The sequence below is a fragment of the Thalassophryne amazonica genome, chromosome 8, assembly GCF_902500255.1.
Source record: "Thalassophryne amazonica chromosome 8, fThaAma1.1, whole genome shotgun sequence".
In the NCBI taxonomy this organism is placed as follows: domain Eukaryota; kingdom Metazoa; phylum Chordata; class Actinopteri; order Batrachoidiformes; family Batrachoididae; genus Thalassophryne; species Thalassophryne amazonica.
In genome coordinates this window covers 61,505,676-61,518,702 of record NC_047110.1, presented here as the reverse complement: position 1 = coordinate 61,518,702, position 13,027 = coordinate 61,505,676, and the positions used below count along the sequence as shown (strand labels likewise).

The window sequence follows — 13,027 nt, the reverse complement described above, 5'->3', positions numbered from 1 at the left end:
AGGTCCATGCTGAAGACCATCAAATCTGAAGGGGTTTGAGAGATTTGCCAAAGATGAATGTGGTGGGATTCCTCAGGAGACACGTCTGACACGTGTTGAATACTTACAACAAATGACTGCAGGCCATTATCCAGGAAAAAGGACACACAATTGACTATTAGCATCTGAGGGTTTAATAATTTTGATGCTGATAATTTTTTGTTTTTTGTGAAATAATTTTGTTTCTGTGTTCAAAGTAAAATTATGTGAGCATCCAAAATAAAACTAAGATGTTGAGAAATGCTATGTTAAAGATTCCTCGCTCTTAAAAAAGCAGTTGAGAAGATTTGGGAGAAAATGTTAAATTCCATAGTGGGGCTGATAATTTTGTCCTTATCTGTCTGTCATAACCATTAACATATTCAGTTTGTAACAAAGCACCAAAATGTGAAAAAGAAAGAAAAGAAAAGAAAACAATGGCCCACTGAGAGGTGGTCTGTAAGCTGCTCCTCTGTTGTGAAATACTCTGAGTATTTGGGATTTCTTTCAGTGCGCTGAACACTTGAGAATGACTGGAAATTTGGCAGGAAGTCGGTTAGAGTGAGAGGACAGGCGTTCTGTCCACACTGTGTGTTTGACTGATTGTTCTCTGTCCGGCTGATAAAGGGGCGGTGATGGCCTCAGCCATCTGTTTAATTTCTAGTCAAAATATCTAATATGTACTTAATTTAAGACACAATCACTTAACAAGTAAGGTATAAAGACTTTTTTTTAGATAATGCATCTTAAAAATCTTGCCAAGTGGAAGAGTCTTTAAACATCTTGTGTTGAATCTTATTAGATGAAACAAGTTTTTTGACTCACTTCAAGATTTTCAAGTTGCTGTTGTTTGTAAAGGAGAACTTCCTAATAGTAGTAAATTATAGCTCAAAATAATTTTTTTTGTTAATTTCAACAACTCTTAACTGAATTTTCACTTGTTCCATTGACAAATTAACCCTTAAAACAGGATAAATTAATCAATCTAAAGGTTTTTTTTTCATCTTGGGAAGAACCAAATACTTCAGTGTATCAAGATTAAAAAACCTTTAGTTTTAGAGGCATTAGGTAATTTATCTTGTTTTAAGGGTTAATTTCTTATATTAAGTGTTTGATATGCTTATTTCTAGATTTAACAATCTTAATTCAAGAGATCTTGTCAAGTGAAATTATCTGTCTATGCAGCAAGATAATTTCCCTCAGATTCAGTGTTTTATCTTGTTTTTAGACACTCCTGTTTAGCAGTGAGCAGAGGTGAGCGACACTAACGCTGTTGTTGTTTGCATCTGCAGCGGTCAGTTTGCTGTTGTGAAGCGCTGCACTGAGAAGAGCACAAATTTGGAATATGCAGCCAAGTTCATCAAGAAACGCCAGAGTCGGGTCAGCAGGCGCGGCGTGAGGAGAGAGGAGATTGAGAGGGAAGTTGACATCCTGCAGCAGCTCCAGCACCCCAACATCATATCTCTGCACGATGTTTATGAGAACCGCACAGACGTGGTGCTCATCCTGGAACTGTGAGTCACTGCAGCTGAAGAAACTCTCCATTCAGTCAAATCCTGAGTCAGTGTTGTAGAACAGTAACTGCACAGAGTTTGGAATAGATTTAAATTTGTTTTAGACCAGTGTTGTTGCTGCCTTTGCATCAGTATGTAGGGCAGTGAAGTGTGAGGCTGTTTTGTGTACATAAGTTGTTTGTTGAAGTCCTCTGACAGGATCATGTGAGCCAGAAAGAATCAGATGTGTTTCAGTGGTTCTTCTGCTGAATAGGGACCTCAAATGAAGCTGTTTGGGTCTGTCAAATTCCTACCCACGGAGCACTAATTGAAAGCTCAGTCAGTTGGTTCTCTTTTCAGTCATTCAGTACATTTTTTGTGCCATCAGCAGCTTTTTAGGAACCTTCTCATTCACTGCACCACAGAGGCCATCTTCACCTTTTGTTTGTTTTTAAGGAGGATTATGCTAAACTACATGAGCAACTTTTCAGAAAACTTACAGAAACTTTGTGTCTCTTGTAGAACAGAATTCATTTGCACAATGATAATAATAATAATTGCTTTTCTGACAAAAAGGTGTATTTCTCAAAACAAGCTTTCTAATAACTAGTTTAAATCAAATTTTAGACTTTTCAGATCCTACAAAAAAATCTATACAATGGAGGGAAATGAATTTTTTTTTTTTATGTATTTATTTAATTATTTTATAGAAATAGTGGTGATTTGGACACTGTCTGAAGTATGCAGTTGAATTAAAGTGTTAAAGGAGAACCACAGTGGGGGGAAAAAGTGACAACAAATGTATCTCAGGCACTCTCGACAATTCGGTTCAAATCTTGAGAACTTGCTTTAAATAGAATGGGGAAGCACGTGTGTTTGAGAAGATTTGAGGCCGCCGGATGAGTGACTGAGTGTGTCTGCGTGTTACAGGGTCTCTGGAGGAGAGCTGTTCGATTTCTTGGCTCGGAAGGAGTCTCTAAGTGAAGAGGAGGCCACTCAGTTTATCAAACAGATCCTGGATGGAGTCCACTACCTCCACTCCAAGAGGATTGCACATTTTGATCTAAAGGTACAACAAAGAACCACATTTCACAAATTCTATCAGAAAATCAAAATCTACATTATGCTTGATGAAAAGTCTTGAATGCCGAGTGCACAAATGTGAGGTTTTTGTGGAGGTATTTGATGCAAAAACTGGTAGAGTCTTATCAAACTAAAACACGTCTCCTTCCTGTGTTCTGAAGTTGAGATCCAGACTGTGATACAAACACCACAAGGTTGTCAGCTAGCATTCACACAGCGGTGTCACCCACACCGCTTCAGTTTGTCACTGCGCTGCGGGTCCTCGCTTTTATCAGAGTTCTTGTGGAAAAAGTGCTCAGGGCTCCTTTCAGTACTTCTGCAGGCCTTGAAATGTACTAGTTGAATCAAACCAATTAGTGCAACAGATTCCAACCACAAGGGAGGTTCAAAGTGCTGTCAGAGAAATGATGACTGTAGTTACATTCTAATCAATCTGATATATGCAGAAAAACTGAACAAGCAAACATTGACTAAAGGAAACTAAGAATCTCTTTTGTGTTTCTTGTGTGAACTTAAAAATGTAAAAGTGCAGAATTTATACTTCAAGACATCATTACGAAATTTGACTTTGATTCTCCTGTACCAGAAATGATTTATGGTAGTAATGAAATTATACTGTAGAATGACTGTGGGAGGGTTGAGGATTTTTTATTATTATTGTTTTCATTTAACTATTTTTCTGATTCTGAAGTGAGAAAAAGGCATAAATACAAGACTTTACATCTTTTTCTGTTTTTTTTTTTGTTTGTTTTTTTTTTTGTCAACATAAATTGAATAATTTTGGACTTTTCAGTTTAAAGACCTCATTTAAGTATGAAATTGTGGAGAGAGAAAGAGAGAAATGATCGACAGGTGAATTGATAATGGAACAAATGTCACTTGCAGCTGTTCAATGATTAACTTGTCTGTGAAATCAGGATAGCCAATGTTTAAAGTGTCAGTCCCTCAGTGTAAATATTACAGAAATTGTGACCTTCACATTGTGGGACTCCAGAGCAACAATTTAAAATAGGTATTTCAAGTGTAAAAAAAAAAAAAACAACCTACTTCTCTTAATGTTTTCCCAAAGGCTAAACCCAGCCAGATGCAGAGTTACAGGATTAATTCATCCTGTCTAATTTAACACGATAACTCATCTTTTAACCATCTTGTAAATCACCAGATGAAAAAGGCATAAAATGAGGACTGATGATTTCAAATCTGGTGAACTTTGCTACACCAGCTCAATCAAAAAGGCAACTTTACTTTTCCTGTGTAACATTCCATAGCCGTGTCTTCCACCTGCTGGATGGTTAGTGGATGCTGGATTGATAACACATTAGGCACATATGTAGTTATTAGACAGACAATTTACACACAGAAATGTACCAAAACAGTGAAATAAATAATTATTTTCTGATTAACCGCAACTATGTTGTAAAACTCAAATAACAGTCAAAAGTCGTCACAACCCTGCAGACGGGATTTTGTTTGAATACAGCTGAATTGGAGACATCTTCCTTTTTCTCAACATTTTAATTTTTTAAACATATGTGATGTTTTGAAATTACATGTGGCGTGAAATATGCTTGTTTGGCAGTTTGTTTACTTCCTGAAGCCTATAATACGACTCTCTACGGTCAAAGCTGACGGCGTTAACCACGTAACTTGTGTTGCTCAGTGTTACATTTTGCTCGGGTGAAGATCGCTAATCTACTGAAAAATGCGCCTCTCTGTTTCTGCCGGTCAGCCTGAGAACATAATGCTGCTGGATCGGAACGTCCCACTGCCACGTATCAAGCTCATCGACTTCGGTCTGGCGCACAAAATCCAAGAAGGAATGGACTTCAAGAACATCTTTGGGACTCCTGAATTTGTTGGTGAGTGTGTTGTGTGGTGCTACTAGACCGTGTCAGGTCTTGTTGTTTGACCTGGTGCTGTTTGTGATAAGGAGTTGTGCTGTTTCTGTTTTCAGCTCCAGAGATAGTCAACTACGAGCCGCTGGGACTGGAAGCAGACATGTGGTAAAAGGACTTCTTTATTTTTGATTGTGGCCTTCCGTACTGCAGGCTGCACCCCATAAATCTGTCCTTTTTTTTACAGGAGCATTGGTGTGATCACATACATACTGTAAGTTAAGATGGACATAGTTTTAAAATGACCACAGAAGCCTTTAGTGAGTCTGTAAATCGTCATGCTGCTGTTTCAGATTGAGTGGAGCGTCACCTTTCCTCGGCGACACAAAGCAGGAAACGCTGGGTAATATCTCGGCGATGAACTACGAGTTTGACGAAGAGTTGTTTAGCAGTACCAGCGAGCTGGCCAAGAGCTTTATCAGACAACTCCTTGAAAAAAGCACAAGGTACGAAAATATAGTTTGGACAACTTCGCTGGAACAGATTAGAAAAGTTAAACATGCAGTCCGGATTTAAATCTAGCCGAAAGGTATTCTGGCATATCTGAAGCAGGAGGTCATCAATTAGACTTGACCAGGGGTCAAATTCTTGACAGGCAAAGACTGTCTGGTGTCCTGCAAAATTTGTTACCACTGTGACGCCCCAAGAAAGTGACTTTGTTCTTCAAATAAAGGCCAAATTAAACATCAACTTAAAATTGTTCAATTTCAAGTTCTTTATTCGTTTTCCCATTTGTGAATTTTACTACACAGTCCCGACAAGAATTAATCAAATGAAAGCAATCGTCATCTTTTTTGTGCAAAATGTTTCTCTGGAGAAAAATGATCGCAACAAAAAAAATTTATGACCATACGATCCAATGATGAATCCAACAAAATCACAGGATAGCGTCCTGGCTAACGCAGGAACTGTCATTGTTTGTCAATGATGCCAGTGCTAAAGGGGCTTTCAATTTTGAAGTTCTTTCCTGTAATTTGACAGCAACCAAGCAGATGATTTGATAGATATGGTGGTGGCTTTTTCAGCTTTTATTTAGCCATGGCAACAGACACAGTTTCTGAGAATGCACGTATGCACTTCTTTTGGGGGACGTTGCCAAACATTAGTTTTGGCGCAAATACAGATACTTTATTTGTCATTAATGGCCCTGTACCATCTGCCTGATGGCAGTAGCTCAAACAGAGAGGGATGAGTCCTTTAGGATGGGGTTGGCTCTGCTGAGACAGTAAGAGCCATGAAGGTCCTCCAGTGTGGGTAGAGGACACCCAGTGATCTTCTCTGGCATTTTGGTAACCCTCTGCTCTTTCTTGTTTGCCACCGTGCAGCTGGCAAACCACGTACAGAGACAGTATGTGAGGATGTTCTCCATGGTGGAGCGGTAAAAAGACACAAGCAATCTCTGGTTTATGTTATTTTTCCTTAGGACTCTCAGAAAGTGGAATCTTTGCTGTACCTTCTTTACCACATGTGTGGTGTTCCTGTCCCAGGTCAGTTTCTCCTCTATGTGGACTCCCAGAAAACATAAGTCCCTGACCCTTTCCACACAGGTCCCTCCAATGATAATGGGCTGAATATATGTTTAGTTTCTGCTGAAATCTATAATTAGTTCCTTGGTTTTGGATGTGTTCAGGAGAAGGTTATATTCTCTACACCGTCAGCTGTTCCACCTCATCCCAGTAGGCGGGCTCATCTCCTCCAGTGATACAGCCTACCACTGTGGTGTCATCTGCATATTTAATGAAGGTATTGCTGGTGTGGATAGGAATGCAGTCAGAGGTGTAGAGGGTGAGCCCCTCAAGGCTCAACACACAGCCTTGAGGGGAACTGGTGCTGATTGTGAGAGCTGTGGATATGTGGGGGCCAATCCTGACTCTCTGCAAGCGATCTGACAAAAAGTCCTTAATCTAAAGACATGTGGAATGAGGTAGACCGAGGTTCAGCAGTTTCCTCACAAGGCCATGGAGGAGGATGGTGTTGAATGCTGAACTATAATCCACGAAGAGAAGATGAGCATAGTTACCCTGTTGCTCCAGCTTGGTCAGCATGGTGTGGAGGGCATGATTGCATCCTTTGTTGACCTGTTGGCCTTGTAAGTGAATTGTTATGGGTCTTTAGTGGGAGTTAGGAATGATATGATGTGACTTCTAACCAGTTTTTCAAAACACTTCATCACCACTGGTGTAAGTACATTTGTATGGGTTGACACCCCTCAGCGTGCTCAGGCACCTCATGTTCCCCCACTGTGAAGTTACTGCCGGCCACTGGCATCGATGTAGCCGCTCCTGCTGTCACAGTCTCGAAGCGAGCAAAGAAGAGATTTAACTCTTCTGCCAACGCGGGGTCACCTTCAGCAGCTCTGATGCCAGGTTTGTAGTTGGTGAAGTGCTGGACCCCCATCCATGCCTGCCTGCTGTTGTTGCTGGTCAGGTGGTGGTCGATCCTCCTCCTGAAATCTTCCTTGGCCTTCCTGATGCCTCTTTTCAGGTTTGTGCGGGCTGTGCTGTAGAGAACCCCATAACCAGCTCTGAAGGCGGAGTTTCTCTCCTTCAGTAGCTGCTTCACCTCCCTAATCATCCAGGGTTTCTGATTGGGGTACACCTACATGTGTTTCTCCACCGTGACCGTATCTACACAGTTCTTAATGTAACACAGTACAGTGACTGTAAATACGTCCAGGTCCTCATCTTCAAAGATGTCCCAGTCGGTACTGTTGAAGCAGTCTTGCTGCTGCTGAGAAGCACCATCGGGCCATGTTTTGATTGTCTTCATGGTGGTGGGGGTGGATTTCCGGAATGGGGTATATGCAGGGGTGAGTTGCAGAGAGATGTGGTCTAACTTACGAGGTCTATTAGAAAAGTATCCGACCTTATTATTTTTTTCAAAAACCATATGGATTTGAATCACGTGTGATTGCGTCAGACAAGCTTGAACCCTCGTGCACATCCGTGAGTTTTTCCACGCCTGTCGGTTGCGTCATTCGCCTGTGAGCAGGCTTTGAGTGAGGAGTGGTCCACCCCCTCGGCAGATTTTCATTGTCAGGAAATGGTGGAATGATTTGGGCTTTTTTTCCATCAGAATTTTTTCAGAAACTGTTAGAGACTGGCAGCTGGAAACCATTCGAAAAGTTTATCTGGATTTCGGTGAAAATTTTACGGGCTTCACAGAGAATAAGGACTGTTACTACAGCTTTAAGGACGCTCGGCGCGCCGCGCTCCGTGCCACCATCGAGAGCCACAAACCACCGGATCATTTCTAAACGGATGGCTCTGTGGAGCCGGGACCGTCGTGTGCACTTTCTCTGGTTATCACAAGAGCTGGACATCAACCATTTTCTGGCAGATGTCACTTTTAACAAGAGATTTTGTCATGGAAAGCCGAGCGGAGGCTTTGCGCGTCACGATGGATTCGCTACTGGAGCGAGACAAAACCACCTCCGTTTTGGTCTCACAGGACGGCTTTGAGATGGCGTTCAGACAGCTGTCTGTGGTTTTTCCATCGAGTGATTATCCGAGAAATTGTGGATGTGCCTGGACATGCCAGAACATGTCCCGTGAGGCTTCATCACGGCATTGCTTTGCGCCATGCGGCACCGCCGCGACGCACGGAATTCCTCCGCACGTCTGTCTCAATGTGCCGAAAAAGTGCTGATATCCACGTCTTTTCACAATTCCTGTGCTAGTCAGACGACGTCCCGGATAAAACACAGCGTCCAGTTTGGAAATGAACGGCACATTCCACTGTTACAGGAGTTTTTGTCATGGAAAGAGGAGCGGAGGCTTCGCGTGTCGCGGCGGTGCCACATGGCGCACAGCAGCGCCGTGATGAAGCCTCACGGGACATGTTCTGGCATGTCCAGGCACAATTTCTCGGATAATCACTCGATGGAAAAACCACCGACAGCTGTCTGAACGCCATCTCAAAGCCGTCCTGTGAGACCAAAACGGAGGTGGTTTTGTCTCGCTCCAGTAGCGAATCCATCGTGACGCGCGAAGCCTCCGCTCGGCTTTCCATGACAAAATCTCTTGTTAAAAGTGACATCTGCCGGAAAATGGTTGATGTCCAGCTCTTGTGATAACCAGAGAAAGTGCACACGACGGTCCCGGCTCCACAGAGCCATCCGTTTAGAAATGATCCGGTGGTTTGTGGCTCTCGATGGCGGCACGGAGCGCGGCGCGCCGAGCATCCTTAAAGCCGTCCTTAAAGCTGTAGTAACAGTCCTTATTCTCTGTGAAGCCCGTAAAATTTTCACCGAAAGCCAGATAAATTTTTCGAATGGTTTCCAGCTGCCAGTCTCTAACAGTTTCTGAAAAAATTTTGATGGAAAAAAAGCCCAAATCATTCCGCCATTTCCTGACAATGAAAATCCGCCGAGGGGGTGGACCACTCCTCACTCAAAGCCTGCTCACAGGCGAATGACACAACCGACAGGCGTGGAAAAACTCACACATGCGCACGAGGGTTCAAGCTTGTCTGATGCAATCACACGTGATTCAAATCCATATGGTTTTTGAAAAAAATAATAAGGTCGGATACTTTTCTACTAGACCTCGTATGTGGTGCAGGTATGTTCCTGTAGTCTACCTTAATATTGGTGTAAACTTTGTCCCGTGTATTTTCTCCTCTTGTGGCACTTTTGACATGTTGATGAAGTCTGAGGAGCACTGATTTTAATTCCACATAATGAAAATCGCCCACGATAATGTAACCAGCAGTTAGCAAGACTCCAGTAAACTCCTGAGGAAGGTAATACAGTCGGCATTTAACAGTCAAATATTCCAGGTCTGGGGAACATGGGCTGGCTACCATTACAACTGTATTGTTACACCAGTTGTTGTGGATGTATATACATAACGCCCCCACCCCCTTTGTTCTTGCCAGAACTTAGACCGGAAATCAGACACTTTGTCTATTTTTTTTTTCCAAAAGAGTGGTGGCGATGATGCCAAATGCCACAGGGTTTTTTTAAATAAAGTGTTTATCCAAGGAGCTTGCAGGTTCCAGAAATAACTATTTTGAAAAATGCACAATTTGAAAAAGCATGTTTTCTCCTAAATATTTGATTGTTTTTTTTGTTTGTTTGTTTTGTTTTTTACCTTCAGTGCCAAACCTCTATGCTAACTCATTTTCCAGAGGATCAGTTGTTAATTAGTACTTTTGGGTAATTAATGGTTAATCATAAATTTAACAGAAACATTCATATAGATGATACAGTTACAATTACCTCCAGGAAGCCAAATAATCCTGTGAAAGTTAGGCAGGACTGGAACATATTCCTGTGAGATTCACATCTTACATGTTTGCTAAACATGTCTGAGGGAGTTGTTCGTGCGTATTTACTCAGCTGCATTTCCTCTCGTGTGTGTTTTAGAAAACGATTGACGATACACGAGGCGTTGAACCACCCCTGGATTAAGGTACGTGTGCAGATTTTGTTGTATGGTTGCATGTTGCTGCATTTTACTGCCGTCAGCACTTTAGCAGATATGTAGCACACCATGTAAGGGAAAAGGGTCAAAGGTGACGTGAGGGGAGTAGGTTTGTTGCAGGAAGAAGGCTCCCGTCTAACCGCACCCCCCCCCCACCGGGTCAGATTCTTTTACAGATTATCGTATCTGTGGTGATTCACAGCCTGAAATTGCCCATTTTTGCTTAAGTTATTTAACGGAAACCAGAATACTCGAACTGAAGTGAGACCACGCTATTTGCATTTTTATGGCATGAAGTGTTTTTAAGTGTCTGGAATGTTGAAGAAGCCCAACATCTTCTGCATGCAAATAACATTTTGTTGTGACGTCTTCATCCTGTTTGGACAAAAGCATGAAGTCAGGAAGTGTAACATCCTCAGCAAGAATGTCATTTATTGGGGGGGGGAGGGGGGAGCAGTTTGATCTGCCATGACCTTTGTCACGCACTAATCCTACATCTGCTGGGATGTTCACCACTTACTCGATGTCCCTCCACCCTTCTGTCTGAAGTCCCATGGCCACATGGAGGACAGCGCAGCCCTCGGGGCCAGGAAGAAAGCGGTGTCTCCCCAGCTGAGGACCAAACGCTTAAAAGAGTACACCATCCAGTCTCACTCCAGCATGCTGCAGAACCACACATATGCCAACTTTGAGCGCTTCTCCCATGTGGTGGAGGACATCAGCCTGATGAAGGCAGAGCTCTCAGAGTTGACAGCAACACACAACGTGCTGCAGGGGGACATTGAGGCTCTTCTGTCCATCTACAACGACAAGGAGGCCTGGTACAAGGAGGAGCGTGAGAGCACTAGGAAGCAGCTCTCGCAGGTCCGCTACGAGTTCCGCAAGGTGGAGGCCAACAGGAGGCTGTTGCAGGAGGACTTAAAGACCGTGGACGTCAGCCTGGACAGCATGAACAGGAGGTACCGGCGCCGGCAGAGCCAGCTGGATGCTCTCAGGCAGGAGCTGAACTCTGAGCTGCAGTGGCTGCAGGAGTTGATGGACTCGCTGAATCCAGAAGGAGCCAACGGCAGTATAGTGAACGTGGAGGTGAAGGAGGCGCTGCAGGAGCTACTTGGAGGAGAGCTGCGTGCCGAGGCCAAACAGGCCGCCACAGAGTGCGGCTAACGTGGTGCTGCAAAATATTCAACAGCACAAACATTTAAATATATTATTTATTTGCATTGTGATCATTTCAGCTAACCAGCACATTAGAGTGAACACAAGCAAAAAAACAAAAAAAAAAAAAAATCTAAACTGATTTATTTATATGTGACTGCAGGATTGGAAGCTTTTCATTTTTGATAATGGTGCAGAATGCTGCTGGAGGAATGCTGAGTCGCAGCAGAAAGTACACTTTCTCTGGAATTATTTATTTATTTATTGTGATTTCACTCTGTTTTTGTGTTCTGTGTTCTGCTGTCAGTGGTGGGCACAGTTCAGCTAACAGCTAACAAGCAAAGCTTAGCCTATTAAGCTTTGCAGATAACTTTGAAAACCATTTAGCAGACCAGTTATCTTCTGCTATATTTATTTTTGCTAACTTTAAGTGGGCTAACATTTTAAAGAAAGCTTAATGACCAAAAATGATTGGAATCCCTAAACTCATACATGATTGTTCCTATTTGACCATAAACCATAGACTAATACAATAACATGCTTTTGGAGGGCGGTATGCATTTTCAGAGGCCTGACGTTCACGCCCAGTCCCCCAAATGACCGATATTCGCCCGAGTTAGACGAGGGTGAATATCGCTGTTCTCTGAATTCGGCAGTGTGTCCTCATCAAGCTGGCTGCTTTGGCTGCGCTGTTCATTGTCGTACTATCCATGAGAAAATCATCTGGAATATCCATATTGGGACCAACACACACTTTTCGCCTTTTCATCTTTTCCTCTGCAGACAGTTCTTGGGCTGCGCGCTATGACATCATTTGTTTATGCACAGCGGGCGGGTATAGCCAGATAGCGTCAACGTAAATCTATGATACCGGCCTAGCAAAGCCTGCATGATATCACCCATAGGTTTTATAAAGAGACCCAGAACAGATTATATGAAGCCCGTATCTGGGTCACGGTCTTGGTGTCGCCATGTTGACAACAGCAGCATGATGAACTCATAATTTAATAGCCGTGGAGCGTTGGTGGCTCCGTGTGTGACAAAAGAAGCCTGAACGCACCCCATTCTTTGAGTCTGAACCAGCTAAGCTAACAGGCTAATCTTGGTTTGCATGTTTAATTAAATCCTATTTTTGGGATCTGTGTGGCGGTTCTCCTAAAGATTTGCTCTGGTGCAGACAGTAAAAGTATGAGCTGCTTATTTTCTCAATAACCATGCATTAACGGGGCTAAATTGATCAGGCTACCAGCTGCTACAAGTGCTAATACTGTTAGCATTCAACATTAACTAAGATGAGACTTTCATTCAGTGTGAATGTTGCAGGAGGGACATCTTAGAAGATCCATTTGGATGTTTCACCACACAACAAGATATTATTTCAGATGTTTGTAATAAAATACTCCAAATGATAGCCTCCACAACCACATCAAGCGACGTCTGAGCTAAAGATGCTACGAGAGGCAGAGGCACTCTGCTGAGCCACTGTCACTCAAAGCATCCACCAACCCCCTAATTTTGCAGAATTTTATTGTTTAAAACATCTTTAATTAAGAAGTTGGAAAAAAAAATTCACTCACAATAGAGTTGCCATGAAGGAGGAAACTATAGAGACCAAAACCGTTTTTTATTTCTGGCTGTAAACATGTTTATTTCTGCTCTAAAGTTTATCATTTTAACATGGAGTTGAATGGGAAGTTGCTCAGTTTTGGAGCCAGCCTCAAGCGGCCAGTTAAGGAATGTAACTTTTTCTTCTTCCGGGAGGGAGGGCTTCATGTGAGGCAGTCGAAGTGTACCGCTTGTCTTAAACACTAATCCAATAAACAAAGCTAACACGTCGTATTAAGACAAGCATCACCTCCAGGAGGTGGAGGAGTAGGAGGTCAAACCAGATGAAATCCATTAATTAGAGTATTAGTTATTGTTTTTTCTATGTGTATTTTTATTTCTTAATATTTCA

At 42.6% G+C, this 13,027-nt stretch overlaps 2 protein-coding genes across 3 annotated transcripts in view; both read left to right on the top strand.

Annotated features, from left to right (window-relative positions):
* Positions 1-1,430, top strand: part of tbc1d2b (TBC1 domain family, member 2B) — an 86,954-nt gene extending 85,524 nt beyond the window's left edge. For both annotated transcript variants that reach the window (XM_034176449.1, XM_034176450.1), the window contains exon 15: positions 1,311-1,430. The gene's annotated coding sequence lies outside the window, so the exon portion shown is untranslated. The remainder of the gene's footprint in view (positions 1-1,310) is intronic.
* dapk2b (death-associated protein kinase 2b) overlaps positions 1-11,568 on the top strand; it is a 47,551-nt gene extending 35,983 nt beyond the window's left edge. The window contains exons 2-9 of the mRNA XM_034176451.1: positions 1,311-1,532; positions 2,442-2,580; positions 4,324-4,453; positions 4,549-4,597; positions 4,677-4,703; positions 4,783-4,935; positions 9,858-9,903; positions 10,465-11,568. Of these exons, the coding sequence (XP_034032342.1) occupies positions 1,311-1,532; positions 2,442-2,580; positions 4,324-4,453; positions 4,549-4,597; positions 4,677-4,703; positions 4,783-4,935; positions 9,858-9,903; positions 10,465-11,079 (1,381 nt within the window). The 3' untranslated portion in view covers positions 11,080-11,568. The remainder of the gene's footprint in view (positions 1-1,310; positions 1,533-2,441; positions 2,581-4,323; positions 4,454-4,548; positions 4,598-4,676; positions 4,704-4,782; positions 4,936-9,857; positions 9,904-10,464) is intronic.
* The last annotated feature ends 1,459 nt before the right edge of the window (positions 11,569-13,027 follow it).